We start from the raw sequence: 15,891 nt of genomic DNA on the forward strand, positions 1-15,891 counted from the left end.
AAGCTGTGCACCAGTCCATAATTTCCAGTTTCCTGGCCCTGGCTACCTTCTCTTCACCATAGATGTGCAATCCATCTACATCTACACCCAACATTAGGATGATATGAGGCTCTATGTTACTTCCTTGGAAGAAGAATTGAATAGTCCTTACCCTCATTGCTCTCCTTTGCTTGATTGAATCTGTTCTGACTTGAAACAATTTGTCCTTTAACGTTCTCCAAGACCAAGATGTGATTATGTGTACCCACATGTCTGTCAGCCATACCTGTCTTTGTGTGGGGTGTGTGGGATGTTTCTTGTTCCAATCTTACTTGCACACTCCAACAACAGCTCACTCTCTGGTGCAATGATGAAGTCATTGTTGCTACTTCCTATCTTGCCTCGAATTGGAAGTCAATAATAATTCTCCAGCACTTCCTTCACTCTTGCCCTCATCCTTTCCCCTCTTTCCCTGATCAGGATCCCCTTGTCCTCATTTCCCACTTCACTAGTCTCTACATTCAGAAGATCATCCTTTGCCATTTCCTTCACCTCCAGCAGGATGCCTCCCCGATAGCATTACACAGTCCCTACATCATATCCTGATCAACTCACAACATCTATTTAGCTCCAGTTCACTTCGACAGGATCTTCATATACCTGTACAAAAACTGACGATCAGATTTGCCGGTGTAGCACTTCAAAGAATTTAGACAAACCACCGACATAACAAAACTTGACAGAAATTCAAGTTTCCTTCTTTCTACAAGACAAAAACAAACTTTCTCTCCTACCTCACAGCTAAATTCCATCTCTGCATCCATGGTGATAACCTTAACTTTGAAAGTTTTGGGTTGTTTCTTCTTTAAGCCCATGATCGACATTTTGCTTCCAATTCCTTTCAATGTTTTCCAGGACTAAATCTGATAATTGAAAGCACAGCATTAATGTCACAATTATAATACATAACTGAACAAATCATACAAACATGTGCCTTTCTTGAACCTTGGTTAGAGACAAAAAAAATTGCAGATACTGGAATCCAAGGTAGACAAGCAGGAGGCTAGAAGAACACAGCAAGCCAAGCAGCATCAGATGTTGAAGAAGTCAACATTTCAGGTGTAACCCTTCTTCAAGACCCCAAAGTAATTCTGAAGAAAGGTTACACCCAAAATGTTGACTTCTTCAACATCTGATGCTGCTTGGCTTGCTGTGTTCTTCCAGCCTTGTGCTTGTCTTTCTTGGACCCTGACATTTCTGACAAGATGATCTTTCTTCCTAATGCACATTTCCATAGTGGTCTCCTTTCACAAGACTTTTCCTAACCAAATGGAGGTATGTGAGTGTCCGCCTTTTTGTTTCAATTCACATTTCCCCAGTATCTCTCAAACAAATCTTGCAAGATTAAAGGACCTACTGCAGGAAATCTACACCTATAGACTCTCCATTTACTTGATCTGGAGTATATGTTTTCTTCTCATAGAGAAATGCCCAGTTATTTGGGAGCTGAGGTACTGGTAGGAATTATTGAGACTTGGAGACCAGTAAATGTGAACAGTGACAACTACATACACAAAATGACCAAAAGGGAGGGCATTGCAAGAGTGAACATGCAGCATGTCAACTATTACTGCTGTATTGTGTTGTCTGTTTCCAATAAGAGATCTGTAGTAACAATAGGTAACAGTTTTACAGCACACTCTACACTCCATTATAACTAAACTTCCTAGTTTCAAGCTACAACAGACATGCAATTAGAAAATAAAGTTTCTTTTCAAATTAGGCAGATAGTATTTGATGAAGTGCATTGAGGGAAGTCTTAGTTTGAGCACAGATCCGTTAAGCCAAATGGGTTGTTCTGCTGCTGTTAATTAAGACACATCACTGGGCTGACTAAGTTTAAGGAGAAGCTCAAGAGTTAGTAATTCACTGAATGACTTAACAAGTAGATTCTTGTTGCTATTTCTGCAAATTCACTGTTTCTGATAATCTTCTGCTGAAGAGATCGAAAAAACCCTGCAGAAAATTCAGGTAATTTATGTGACAAATGTACATTTAGAGTTGAAAATTTAGAGTTGATAAGCTCAGTAAACTAGATTGGGAAATAAAGAAAAATAGACCATGCTTAAAAATACTGTGGTGACACTGATCAATCTTAAAACCAGGGCATTGAGTTTACCTTAGATATGTTAGTCAGACTAATGTGTTCAGAATAAAAAAAATTCAATGATAAGAAAAGAACTTACATTTATAGGACACTTACATCATCCTGCATCTGGAAGCAGTTCAAAGCTAATTAGCGCTTTCAGGCATAGTCAAAATTGTAATATAAGATTGCAGTCAATCTACACACTAAATATTTTTCCATGTCTCACACTAGAAGTTGTTAAAAGTTTTAACATCACATCCAGAAGACAGTACCTGTAACAGCATATGACTCCTACCAGTATAGCAAAAGCAGATGCAACAATGAGGAGCTTAGGTTCAGGAGTGGAACTTGAACCTTGAGTCTTTTACTGCCAAGAGGAAATAGATATCATGAAGCAAAGGTTAACATCCTGCAAGAAGAAATACAAAAATAATAAAACAAACATGTAAGGGGAAGTCTCGATGTAGGAACATAGTAGGCTGTTGCATCAGTGGTTGGTGATTGCTTTTAATGTTCATCCGGTGTAGATTGACTACTGACTAATGTATATCTATTCTGCATATTTCAATTCAGATCTTTCTGGAAGTTAGGAATGCTTGTAATAATCCAAAAGTGATTTTTTTAATCGATGGGTTACTATTTTAAAGCAAAGAATACAAGAAGTGCATCAGAACCACAGAGATTTACAATCCAACTGAGTAGACTGCATGAGATGGGTCAAAAAGAAAGGATGCATTTTATTGGTTATAATATTAGTTCCACTTAAACAAATTACAAATCACGTCAGCTTTACGAACATTAAAACAAGAATCTTATTGCTCGCCTTAAATCTTGAGGCAGTTTTGAAATCTAACATTCCAAGAGTTCAACTTGACCGTTCTTGGATGAACAAAGCAAAAATTAAAAGAAGATTCATGACAGACATCTCTTCCACAATCTCCTGAAAAATATGAAGCAACAGCCGTCTGAATCATGCTAAAGGCTTAACATTACTCAATGCCCTGAATCCCAGAAAGCAACCTAAATGTCAGCTCAGTTCAATGTGCTGTGGATTCAAAACCATTAGTGCAACATAATTGGACATAAGAAAGCAGGATTATCAGAAATGTCTTTTGGCTGAGGTCCCAAACATTTGTGTAATGAATATAAAATTTAGAGTACAAGAACTTTTCCTGATGCCCAAGACAACATTTATCCCTGAATCACCTTAAAAAAACTATTTTTCCTTACATTTTCTGTCTGCAGGATAATGCTGAATATGAATTAGCTGCTATATTTGCCCCTATAATGGGTTCTGCACAAAAAAGTTATCTGTTAAACATGAAGTTCAATTGGATATCCTGGTGAGTTATACAAGAGCTACAAAAAAGTTCTTAAATCTGTCTTGATGAGTAGCAATGACATGTTTGTTACCATGTGAGCTATCAATGCAATGTGAATGCTAGAAAAATATTATTTTCCTAACTGGACTAACAAAATTTTTGTACAACAATAATTAGCGTGTGCATCTCCAGAGTTTCATCAATTAACTCATCAGTAGAAAACATTACATATAAAATGTTTCAATACATACAACTCTGCAAGTTAGGTTTGGCATATAGAAAGGATGTTTGAGGCATGCAGCAAGGAGGGTCATTGTATACAATTCCAATTTTTTCAGGGTATTGGTACAAACTGTTCAACAGGAATAGGAGTGCAATGCTTGACTGTGCATGGTGTTGATCTGTTCAAATCAACAGCATGAAATGAAACTAGACGAGCCATATAAATACAATGGCTCCACGGCAGGTCAGAGGCCAAGTAAGTTTCTTGAAAAGATTCTGAGGGAAAAGATATACATGCATTTGGACAGACAGGGTTTGATTAGGAGTAGTCAGCATGGCTTTGTGCGAGGGAGATCATGCCTCACAAATTTGTTAGAGTTCTTTGATGAAGTGACGAGGAAGGTTAATGAGGGAAGGGCGGTAGACATAGACTACGTGAATTCAGAAAGTCTTTGGATAAGTTCATAGAATCCCTACAGTGTGGAAACAGGCCACTCGGCCCAACAAGCCCACATCAACCCTCCCAAGAGTAACCCACCCAGACCCATCTGCCTATCCTATTACCCTACATTTACCCCTGACTAATACATCTCTACATCCCTGAACAATATGGGAAATTTAGCTTGGCCAATTCACCTAACCTGGACATCTTTGGATTGTGAAAGGAAACCGGAGCACCTGGAGGAAACCCACGCAGGCACAGGGAGAATGTGCAAGCCCCACATAGACAGTTGTTCGAGGCAGGAATCCAACCCGGGTCCCTGCTGCAGTGAGGCAGCAGTGCTAACCACTGAGTCACCGTGCCAGGTTCCATATGGTAAGCTGCTCTGGGAAGTTAAATCGCATGGAATCCAGGGGGAGCTGGCAAATTGGATACACAATTGGCTTGATGGTAGGAAACAGAAGTTAATAGTGGAAGGATGCTTGTCAGACTGGAGGCCTATGAATAGTGGTGTACCTCAGGAGTCAGTGCTGGGCCCATTGCTGTTTGTTACCTATATCAATGATTTGGATGAGAACGTACAATGCATGATTAGTAAGTTTGCAGATGACACTCAAATACATGGTATCACGGACAGTGAGGAAGGTTATCAGAAACTGCAGCAGGACCTTGATCTGCTGGGGAAGTGGGTCGAGAAATGGCAAATAGAGTTTAATTTTGTGAAGTGTGAGGTCTTGCATTTTGGGAAGTCAAATCAAGGTCGGAGTTTCATGGTGAATGGTAGGGCCTCAAGGAGTGTAGTGGAACCCAGGGATCTTGAAGTTCTGGTGCACGGTTCTCTGAAAGTGGAGTCACAGGCAGACAGAGCAGTGAAGATGACTTTTGGCACAGTGGCCTTCATCAGACAGGACACTGAGTATAGAAGTTGGGAAGTTATGTTGCAGTTGTACAGAATGGTGGTGTGGCTGCACTTGGAGTACTGTGTTCAGTCTGGTCACCTTGCTATAGGAAGGATATTACTGGAAAGAGTGCAGAAGGAATTTACAAGAATGTTGCCTGGACTCAGTTGCCAAGAATGTTGCCTGAGTTATAGGAACAGTTGGACAAGCTAAGACTGTTTTCTTTCGGGCTGGAGGCTGAGCAGGGATCTTATACAATGTATTAGATAATGAGATGCAAGGATAGGGTGAATACACTCAGTCTTTTTCCCAGGGTTGGGGAATCAAGAACTATTGTGTGCAGTTCTGGTCTCCAAATTTGAGGAAAGACATTCTGGCTATTGAGGGAGTGCAGCGTAGGTTCACAAGGTCAATTCCTGGAATGGCAGGACTACCTTACGCTGAAAGACTGGAGCGACTGGGCTTGTATACCCTTGAGTTTAGAAGACTGAGAGGGGATCTGATTGAGACATATAAGATTATTAAAGTATTGGACACTCTGGAGGTAGGAAACATGTTTCTGCTGATGGGTGAGTGCCGAACCAGAGGACACAGCTTAAAAATACGGGGTAGACCATTTAGGACAGAGATGAGGAGAAACTTCTTCACCCAGAGAGTGGTGGCTGTGTAGAATGCTCTGCCCCAGAGGGCAGTGGAGGCCCAATCTCTGGATTCATTTAACAAAGAGTTGGATAGAGCTCTCAAGGATAGTGGAATCAAAGGTTATGGAGATAAGGCAGGATACTGATTAAGGATGATCAGCCATGATTATATTGAATGGTGGTGCACCTCCTCCTGCACCTATTGTCTAGAGGGTATCAGTTTAAGGTTCGAGGGGAAAGAATAAAAGGGAATGTGAAGGGCAACTTTTTTACAAGGATGGTACACATATGGAATGAGCTGCCAGCAGAAGTAATCAAAGCAAGTACATTACCAACATTTAAAAAGGTATTTAGACAAATACACGGATAGGAAAGATTTAGAAGGATATGGGCCAAGTGCAGGGAAATGGGGTTAGGGTGGATAGACATTTTGGTCGGCATGCCCCACTTTAGGCTGAAGGGATGGGCTCCGTGCCATAGAACTCTATGACTCTCGGAATATTGCAGTGAGTAGCTCATCTCCTAATACCCCAAAACCTGTCCACATGACACAAATCAGGAATGTGATGCAAGATTCAGCACTTGCCTGGATGAGTGCAGTTTCAACCACACTCAAGAAGCTTAATGCGCACAACATCCACAAACATTCAGCCACTTCATCACCAACGCTCAGGCGCAACACTGTCTAAAAGATGCATGCAGAAATTCGCCCAAAATCCTTAGACAGCACCTTCCAAACCCATGACCACTTCCATCTGGAAGGGCAGCAGTTTTATCGGAAAAACACCACCTGCAAGTTCTCTTTTAATTCACTCACCATCCTGACTTGGAAATATATCATTCTTCGTCATGTTCATGGGGTCAAATTGTGGGATTCCCTTCCTAACGGCATTATGGGTACACCTACAGGACATGGACAGCAACAATTCAACAAGGCATCTTGTCACAGTCTTCTCAAGGGCAAATAAGGGCAGGCAATAAATGCTGGCTCTACCAGTGATACCCATGTCCCACAAGTGGGGGAAAAAGGGGGCAGCAAGTGGTTAGTCAACATTAAGGTCATGATTCTGACATGAGTTATTAATCCTCTAAATAAATGGCAGTTCCTTGACCAAATGGAAACTCTTAGTGACGAACAGCTTGGTTAGTGCAGGCTTTTGATCTCATCACTTTAATTTTGAGGCCCACATAAAAAGGGTTGTAGGGAGCATAAGGCAGATGATGTACTTGTAACAAAGGTTAAATGATTTTTCAAGTTTAGTGGCATTCTGATATCAGTTGAGTTAATCAGAAGGCTATAATAAGCAAAAGGATGGGGACTACAGAGTCAGTATTTTTTCAGTTATGAGATATCATAATTTTTTAATTTTTTTGGGACAATAAACAGATGTGGGGTTTGGAGTGCTTTAATAACTTTTAGAAAAGAAAAGATTTGCAACTTGAAAATCAAGTATTCCATGAAGAAGTTAATCATAATCCCCACAGTGCTGAAACAGACCATTTGGTCCCAGTCCACACTGACCCTCCGAAGAGTAACCCACCCAGACCCATTTCTCTAACCTATTACTCTACATGTACTCCTAACTAACATACCTACACATCCCTGGACACTATGGGCAATTCAGCATGGCCAATTCACTTAACCTGCACATCTTTGGATTGTAGGGGGAAACCAAAGCACCCAGAGGAAACCCACACAGACATGGGAAGAACGTGCAAACTCCACACAGAAAATCGCCCAAGGCTGGAATCGAACACGTTTTTCTGGCACTCTAAGGCAGCAGTGCTAACCATTGAGCCAAAGAATCAAGAATCTTTCAATTTAAAGAAATTCTACCTGGCAACAGCTCATTGGTTGAGTTGAAGAGTGTTAAAAAAGCTGTGTCAAGAGCAGCAGAAAGTGAAACATCAAGAGCCTGCAGACAGCATTTCTCTCTCTCCAAAAAAGATAGAAAATGTCAACGATGAAAAGGAATAATTTTGCAAGACGAGATCTAAGTTCAGCTGATCAATCATGGAATCCCAGGGATACTGTCACCATACCAACAATTGCAGCTCACCACTGCAAAAATCAAAAGGACTGAAAAAGGACTTTACAGCTTGTGGTTAGACTTTTGAAATTTGTTTACCCCGCAAGATTCTTTCCCACCCATGGACTACATCATAAACCATTTGTCTTTTGTCTGTCTTAATCATGGCTATGTGTGTTCTGAAGAAAAGTCATTACGGATTTGAAATGTAATGATGTTTCTCTCCTCCTAGATGCTAGCAGACTTGCTGAGTTTTTCCAACATTTTCAGTTTTTGTTTGGGAGTTAGAAGGTGTATATTTTTTCTTACTACTCATACTAAATTCAAGTGAGATACAATGAAAATAGTTTTTTTTATGCCACTGAAGGAACCTAGAGTAGTTTACTTTCATTTCGAGTAACAGTCACTCAGACAAATTGTGTTTTGGTGGTCTCGTCTACTACTCAGCGACTCTGACATCCATCATTATGAAATACTTCAAGAGGTTAGTAATGGCACACATCAATCCAACTTTCCAGATTGCCTTGATCTGTTCTAATTCATCTATTGTCACAACAGGTTCACAGCACGTCCTATCCCCTTGGCCCTACACTCACCGCTGAACATCTGGTTAACAAGGACACCTATGTCTGACTCCTGTTTATTGACGAATTCCTGAAGAAGGGCTCATGCCCGAAACGTCGACTCTCCTGCTTCTTGGATGCTGCCTGACCTGCTGCGCTTTTCCAGCAACACATTTTCAGCTCTGATCTCCAGCATCTGCAGTCCTCACTTTCTCCTCCTGTTTATTGACTTCAGCTTCGCTTTCAACATCATAATTCCATCAAATCTCATCTCCTAACTCTAAGACCTAGGACTCTGTTCCCCTCTCTGCAACTGGATCCTCAACTTCCCGACCCGCAGGCTGCAATCAGGAAGGAAAGGCAACAACAACCCCTCCACAATAAACCTCAAAACTGGTGATCCACAAGCATATTCAGCGCTTTTCCATACACCTTGTACATTTAGATCTGTGTGGCCAAATTCAGCTCTGACGAAATTTCTGATGACACCAACCAAGCTGTTCGTCACTAAGAGTTTCCATTTGGTCAAGGAACTGCCATTTATTTAGAGGATTACAACAAGGAGACAGACTACAGGAAGTAGATAGATAGCTTAGCAGCATGGTATAAAGACAACAATCTCTCCCTCAATGTCAGCAAAAACAAGGGAGCTGGTCATCAACTTCAGTAGGAGAGTGGAGGATATGCCCCTGTCTATATCAATGGTGCTGAAGTAGAGGTGGTCGAGTGCTTCAAGCTCCTAGGTGTAAACATCACCAACTATCTAACTTTGTCCATCCATGTTGACTTTACAGTCAAGAAGTACGTCAATGTCTCTATATACTCAGAAGGCTAAGGAAATTCAGCATATCCTCAATGACTTTTTATAGATGCATCATAGGAACTATCCTTCTGGATGCATCACAGCTTGGTGTAGCAACCGCTCTGCCCAAGACAGCAAGAAATTACAGTTTTGTGAATACAGCCCAGTCCATCAAGGAAAGCAGCCTTCCTTCCAATGACTCCATCCATACTTCTTGCTGCTTCGGGAAACCAATTATACTCTTTTCCACCCTCTTCCATCAGGCAGAAGATACAAAAGTTTGAAAACATGTATCAACAGATTTATGAACAGCTTCTTCCTTGCTGTTATCAGACCTAAGAATGGATCTCTCATATATTACAGTAGATCTTTCTCTGCATCTTCTCTGTAGCTGTAATACTGATTTTGCATTCTGTTCTATTACCCTGATGTAATAGGAGATTAATCTGGTTAGCATGCAATACATTACTTTTCACTGTTTCTCAGTGCATGTGACAATAATAAATCAAATCATTGGGATTTTTATATGTTTTGTGATGATTATGGTACAGTGGGATATAATTATTGGAACACTATTCCCAATCAAGTCATAACACTGTATTCAAGGACTGTAAGAATATGCATCTTACTGTGAAAAACAACAGTATGAATGAGTTTCTCCATCTATGAATGTAATAGTATTTATTAGTCAGAAGCTAGTGTATGACTTCAGTTGAGCGCTTTCCCTATTTTTTATCAATAAAGAGAACTCACATGATCTGAATACTGAATGAGTGGCTAGGGAGAAACTAGTCTAACAGATGCTGCGAATTAATCTTATAAAAGTACATAAACAAATTAAGTTAAATTTAAATATTATTTCAAATAAGTTGGATAAGTTAGATGAGGGACACTAGTTCAAGGGGACTAAGTAAAACATGTAGAATTTGTATCAGGAAAAAAATGTATTCACAAATTGTCAAGATAAGGAATGGACTAACATATAGAGTAACAAAGGCAAAGAAATTAGCAAAGAACTGATCATTACAACTAATTAGGCTAGGACATACCAGATAGAAAATAATGTGAATAAGCGTATAATGGCAGAATATTTCTAAAATGGTGAGAGGTTGGCAAGTACGTATCTGGGTATCAGTATTCCCTCTAATTTTCTTACTGTCTGCATAGGTCTCTGAGCTCCTCACACAGAACGGGAAGTCAATGCTGCAATCAGTACGTACAGCCACACGGTTTAGCGGGAAATTGCTGGGATCCTTGTTCAGGAGTTATTAAATGCTACCGTGCAGGTCGAGCAAGCCATTAGAAGGCAAATTACATGTAGCTTCATAACAATGAACTTGATTACTAGAGTAAAAATGTCTTGCTGGAGTTGTATAAATCTTACTAAGACCTCATCTGGATTACTTTGTGTAGTTTTGGTTCCCTTATCCAAAGAGGAATATACTTCCCAGATTAATCCTTAGGATAGCAGAATTTTCCAATGAGTGACTAAGGAGACTATTTCTGCAATCCCTCGCATTTAAAAGAATAAGAGGTGTGTGATCTTACTGAAATGCACAGTAAATTTCTCTAAGTTTGTACAGGGTGCATAGATAAGACGCTTCTCTTGAATGGTGAGTCTAAAACCACAGATTATAACCTCAAAACAACAAATTGGCCATTTAAGATTAAGAAGAGTAAGAATTTAACGTAGAGGGTAGTGAATCTTACCAATCCTCTTCCCGAGTGCTGTGGAAGCTTAATTATTCAACATACTCATGACAGAAATCAACAGGTTTCTGGATTCTAATGACATTAATGGATATGAAGATAATCCTGAGGTAATGATCAACCATGATCTAATTGAATGATGAAGCAGGCTTTCGATGGACTGAATAGCATACTCCTGATCCTCTGTTCCTAACTGGCAGATAGGTCTTCGAGAATTTCTGGATGGATAAGTTAACAACCTATATAATACTTTTAAAATAATTAAACTTACTTAGGCACTTCATAGGAGTATTATACTGTGAAGAAAAATGACACTAAACCTTACATGGCAATACTCAAGATGATGTCAAAACATGATCAAAGAGGAGTATGTTAAGGAATAGAGAGATGGGAGAAGACATTTTGTGTAGGAGGGCGGGAGGATATAGGACTTCTAATTTTAAGAGCATTGGTAGCTGAACATCAGAACAGTTAAAATCAGGATTGCTCAAGAGGCCAGAATTAGGAAGGGGTAATTATCTCAAAAGTTTGTGCAAGTGAAAGAAATTAGAGGCAGGGAGAGGCAAAATTATTGGGGCTGTGGAATTTAAAATCAAGGATTAGTTTTATCATCAAGGCATTAGGTCAATCTATATCATTGAGCACAGTGGTCATTGGTGACCAGGACTTGGTGCAAATAAGGAGATGGCAAGCAAAGTTTTGGATTACCTACAGGAAGGGAAGAACATTGAGGTTGGGCAGCAGTGCGTTAGATTAGATAAAATCAAATCTAAAGCATCAAAGACATGGTATGGGATTTACAGATGTGCTGAGGCAGAATAAAGGTAGAAATAGGCAGGCTGAATTATGTTGCAGATATGCAATCAGAAGCGTGCCTCAGAAATAAATATGATACCAAGATTGAGAATTAACAGATCAATCATGATCTTATTGAATGGGGTAGACTTGATGGACCAAATGGCCTACTTCTGCTCCTAAAATTATAGTGGCTCAGTCTGTTAGAGACAAAAAAAAACTGCAGATGCTGGAATCTAAAAATTGCAGGTTAGGTGAATTGGGCATGCTAAATTGCCCATAGTGTCTAGGAATGTGGAGGTTAGGTCCATTAGTTAGGAGTAGATGTAGAGTAATGAAGTCGGGGAATGGATTTGGGTGGGATACTCTTGAGTGGGTCGGTGTGGACTTGTTGGGCCAAAGGGCCTGTTTCCACACTGCAGGGATTCTATGCATCCAAAGTAGACAGGTAGGAGGCTGGAAGAACACAACAAGCCAGACAGCATCAGGAGGTGGAGAAGTCGATGTTTCAGATGTAAATCCTGAGAAGGGTACACCCGAAACATCGACTTCTCCACCTCCTGATGCTGCCAGGCATGCTGTGTTCTTGCGAACTCCTGCCTGGCTCAGTCTGTTAGCCAATCTCCTTAATGGCACCCCTTTGGCAGTAATGAAATCCTTGATACTTTTTGTTAAGAACTTGGGAATTTATTTTCTGACAATGGCCTTTCAAACATATGTAGAAGCGCCTGCTACTTTAGACTTGAAAATAAAATGGAAGGAAAATTTTATTTCAATGTGTACATCATTTATTGCGTGTGTGTGTGTGTGTGTGTGTGTTTGGTGAAGAGAGAACTAACTTTGCTCCCCAATATGTTTAAGACAAGTTCAAAGACAGTTCGAGATGGCTAAAATTATTAAGATTATTTCCCAATTCGCATCATTGGCCATTCTGGTTATTATATATCTTGATTGGAGAAATATCCACAAACATCGACGTCAGAAATTACAGATGATGATGCAGATTTCACAAACCGACACAAACTAAACCAGGATCAAACAATTCTGAAGGCCTAAACAGTAGAGTTACCCTCTTCTGTCCAGCTACCCTGTAACTGAAAATGTTACCGCAACATCCCCCAATAAATGATTATCTCCTTTAAATAAGTTCATTTTTCTTTGATCTGGCTCCATCCAGGATTCAGCCACTGCTCACTGCCAATACTCACCCACAAAGAGCAAGCCCCGGCCTGGAGTTACAGCCACTGCGGTCTGAAGCTGATGGTCAGCCCGGACTATCTAACAGCGGCCTCACGGTAACCGCGCGGCCGTTCTCGGGACACCAACATGGCCCAGCCACCGGCACTGAGCAACGGCGCGGACTTGGTGCCACCAGTGACAACCAGGATCCGCTTACTCCGGCCTGACCTGCGCCGCGGCTCCACAGAGCGGAGCGACCAACAGCGGCGGAGCGCACCCTCTCGGCGGGAGGTCAGAACAGCAACCCAGGCATCACGACACACTCACTTCTTAAAACAAAGGAACTGCGGATGCTGGAAATCCCAAACAGAAAGTGCTGGAGTTAGCCAGCAGGTCGAGCAGCATCTGCAAAGAGAAATTCATTTGACTCCGCTTTCTCTCCACATATACTGCCAGACTTGTTGAGTTTTTCCAGCATTTGGTTTTCGTTACATCATCCCTTCTCCCAACAATGCTGCTCTCTCCTCATTCCTACAACAATTCCATCCCTTCTTTCTTCAAGCAATGCCGCTCTCTCCTCATTCCTCCAACAACTCCCTTCCTTCTCCCAACAATGCTGCTCTCCCCCATTGCACCAACAACTCCCTTCCTTCCTTCTCCAAGTAATGCTTCTCTCTCCTCATTCCTCCAACAACTCCCTTCCTTCCTTCTCCAAGCAATGCTGCTCTCTCCTCATGGCTCCAACAACTCCTTCTTTCCTTCTCCCAGCAACGCTGCTCTCTCCTCATTCTTCCAACAACTCCCTTCTTTCCTTCTCCAAGCAATGCTGCTCTCTCCTCATGGCTCCAACAACTACCTGCCTTCCTTCTCCCAGCAAAGCTGCTCTCTCCCCGTTGCTCCAACAACTCCCCTCCTGCCTTCTCCCAATGATGCTACTCTCTCCTCTTTCCTCTGACAACTCCCTTCCTTTTCCCAGCATTGCTGCCCTCTCCCCATTGTTCCGACATCTCCCTTCCTTCTTTCCCCCAGCAATGCTGCTCTATGCTCATTGCTACAGCTCCTTTCCTCCTCCGAGCCATGCTGCTCTCCCCTCATTGCTCCAAAAACTCCCTTCCTTCTTTCTCCCAGTAATGCTGCTCTCTCCTCATTGCTCCAACAACTCCATTCCTTCTTTCTCCCAGCAATGCTGCTCTCTTCTCATTGCTCCAACAACTCCATTCCTTCTTTCTCCCAGCAATGCTGCTCCCTCATTGCTCCAACAACTCCCTTCCTTCCTTCTCCCAGAAATGTTCCTCTCTCCTCATTGCTCCAACAACTCCCTTCCTTCGCCCAGCAATGCTGCTCTCTCCTCATACCTCCAACAACTCCATTCCATCGTTCTCCCAGCAATGCTACTCTCTACACGTTCCTCTGACAACTCACTTCCTTCCTTCTCCCAGCAAAGGTCTCTCCTCATTCATCCGACAACTCCCCTCCTGCCTTCTCCCAATGATGCTGCTCTCTCCTCATTCATCCGACAACTCCCTTCCTTTTCCCAGCAACGCTACTCTCTCCTCATTCCTCTCCGACAACTCCATTCCTTTCTACTGCCAGCAATGCTGCTGTATCCTCATACCTCCGACAACTCCCTTCCTTTTCCCAGCGATGCTGTTCTCTCATTCCTCTGACAGCCACCTTCGTTCTCCCAGCAATGGTCTCTCTCCGCATTCCTCCGACAACTCCCTTCCTTCTCCCAGCAATGCTGCTCTCTCCTCATTCCTCTCCGACAACTCCATTCCTTTCTACTGCCAGCAATGTTGCTGTATCCTCATACCTCCGACAACTCCCTTCCTTCTCCCAGCCATGCTGCTCTCTCTTCATTGCTCCAATTCCCTTCCTTCCTTCCCCCAGCAATACAGTTCCATTCCTTCCTTCCTTCTCCCAACAGCGCAGCTCTCCTAATTTCTCCAGTAACACAACTTTCCTCCTTTTGTTATTATTCACTTCTGGGATGTTGCCGTCATTTTACACACCACTGACGTGATTAAAATCTTCTCACTGAATATGTATATCAGGCAGTGGTAGCCTTTTTTTTTAGATTAGATTAGATTACTTACAGTGTGGAAACAGGCCCTTCGGCCCAACAAGATTTTACACACCACTGACGTGATTAAAATCTTCTCACTGAATATGTATATCAGGCAGTGGTAGCCTTCTCTGTGACAGTCACAGATCTTTTTTTGTGAAAGTCCAGTTAGGGTGAGATGTCCCCCAGCACTTTAAACCGATTAAATAATTTTGAATGGAATGGCGATGTTCTAATCTAACAGACAAGAGCGAATTTACCCACAACAAACACTCAGAAACAGCAAAATGAATGGATTCTGATCAAGAGTCACTGGAATCTGAATATGTCACCTAGCTTCCCAGCTCGGCAAACATACCCACAACCATGACAACCAGCAGCCGAGCTACAAATCTATATAAAACATTGAAAAATGTTTTCTTCCCATATATGCTGCCAGAACTGCTGAGTTTTTTTTCCAGCATTGCAAGTCTTTGTTTTATTGCAACAATAAGAATGATGAGACAATCTAGTTTTCTCACATTGATTGGTGTGTAGGGGGGATGGGTGCAATGGATTGGTCAGCACACTGGGGTAACTCTGTGTTGTGGTTCTGTTCGCTGAGCTGGGAATTTGTGTTGCAGACGTTTTGTCCCCTGTCCAGGGGACACCCTCAGTGCTTGGGAGCCTCCTGTGAAGCACCTCTGTGATCTTTCCTCCGGCATTTGTAGTGGTTTGAATCTGCCGCTTCCGGTTGTCAGTTCCAGCTGTCCGTTGCAGTGGTCGGTATATTGGGTCCAGGTCGATGTGCTTATTGATTGAATCTGTGGATGAATGCCATGCCTCTAGGAATTCCCTGGCTGTTCTCTGTTTGGCTTGTCCTATAATAGTAGTGTTGTCCCAGTCGAACTCATGTTGCTTGTCATCTGAGTGTGTGGCTACTAAGGATAGCTGGTCATGTCGTTTCGTGGCTAGTTGGTGTTCATGGATACGGATAGTTAGCTGTCTTCCTGTTTGTCCTATGTAGTGTTTTGTGCAGTCATTGGATGGGATTTTGTACACCACATTGGTTTTGCTCATGCAGGGTATCGGGTCCTTCGTTCTGGTGAGTTGT

At 41.9% G+C, this 15,891-nt stretch overlaps 1 protein-coding gene across 3 annotated transcripts in view; it reads right to left on the minus strand.

Moving 5' to 3' along the window:
- nf2b (neurofibromin 2b (merlin)) overlaps window positions 1-12,985 on the minus strand; it is a 73,355-nt gene extending 60,370 nt beyond the window's left edge. Inside the window, exons 1-3 of one of the 3 annotated variants that reach the window (XM_043718614.1) lie at window positions 12,763-12,985; window positions 2,401-2,495; window positions 774-902 (exon numbers count right to left, since the gene is read on the minus strand). In XM_043718614.1, the coding sequence (XP_043574549.1) occupies window positions 774-863 (90 nt within the window). In that variant the 5' untranslated portion in view covers window positions 864-902; window positions 2,401-2,495; window positions 12,763-12,985. The remainder of the gene's footprint in view (window positions 1-773; window positions 903-2,400; window positions 2,496-12,762) is intronic. The other 2 variants (XM_043718616.1, XM_043718615.1) reach the window with 2 other exon arrangements.
- Window positions 12,986-15,891: the final 2,906 nt, after the last annotated feature.

This window comes from Chiloscyllium plagiosum, chromosome 28 (genome assembly GCF_004010195.1).
Source record: "Chiloscyllium plagiosum isolate BGI_BamShark_2017 chromosome 28, ASM401019v2, whole genome shotgun sequence".
NCBI lineage: Eukaryota > Metazoa > Chordata > Chondrichthyes > Orectolobiformes > Hemiscylliidae > Chiloscyllium > Chiloscyllium plagiosum.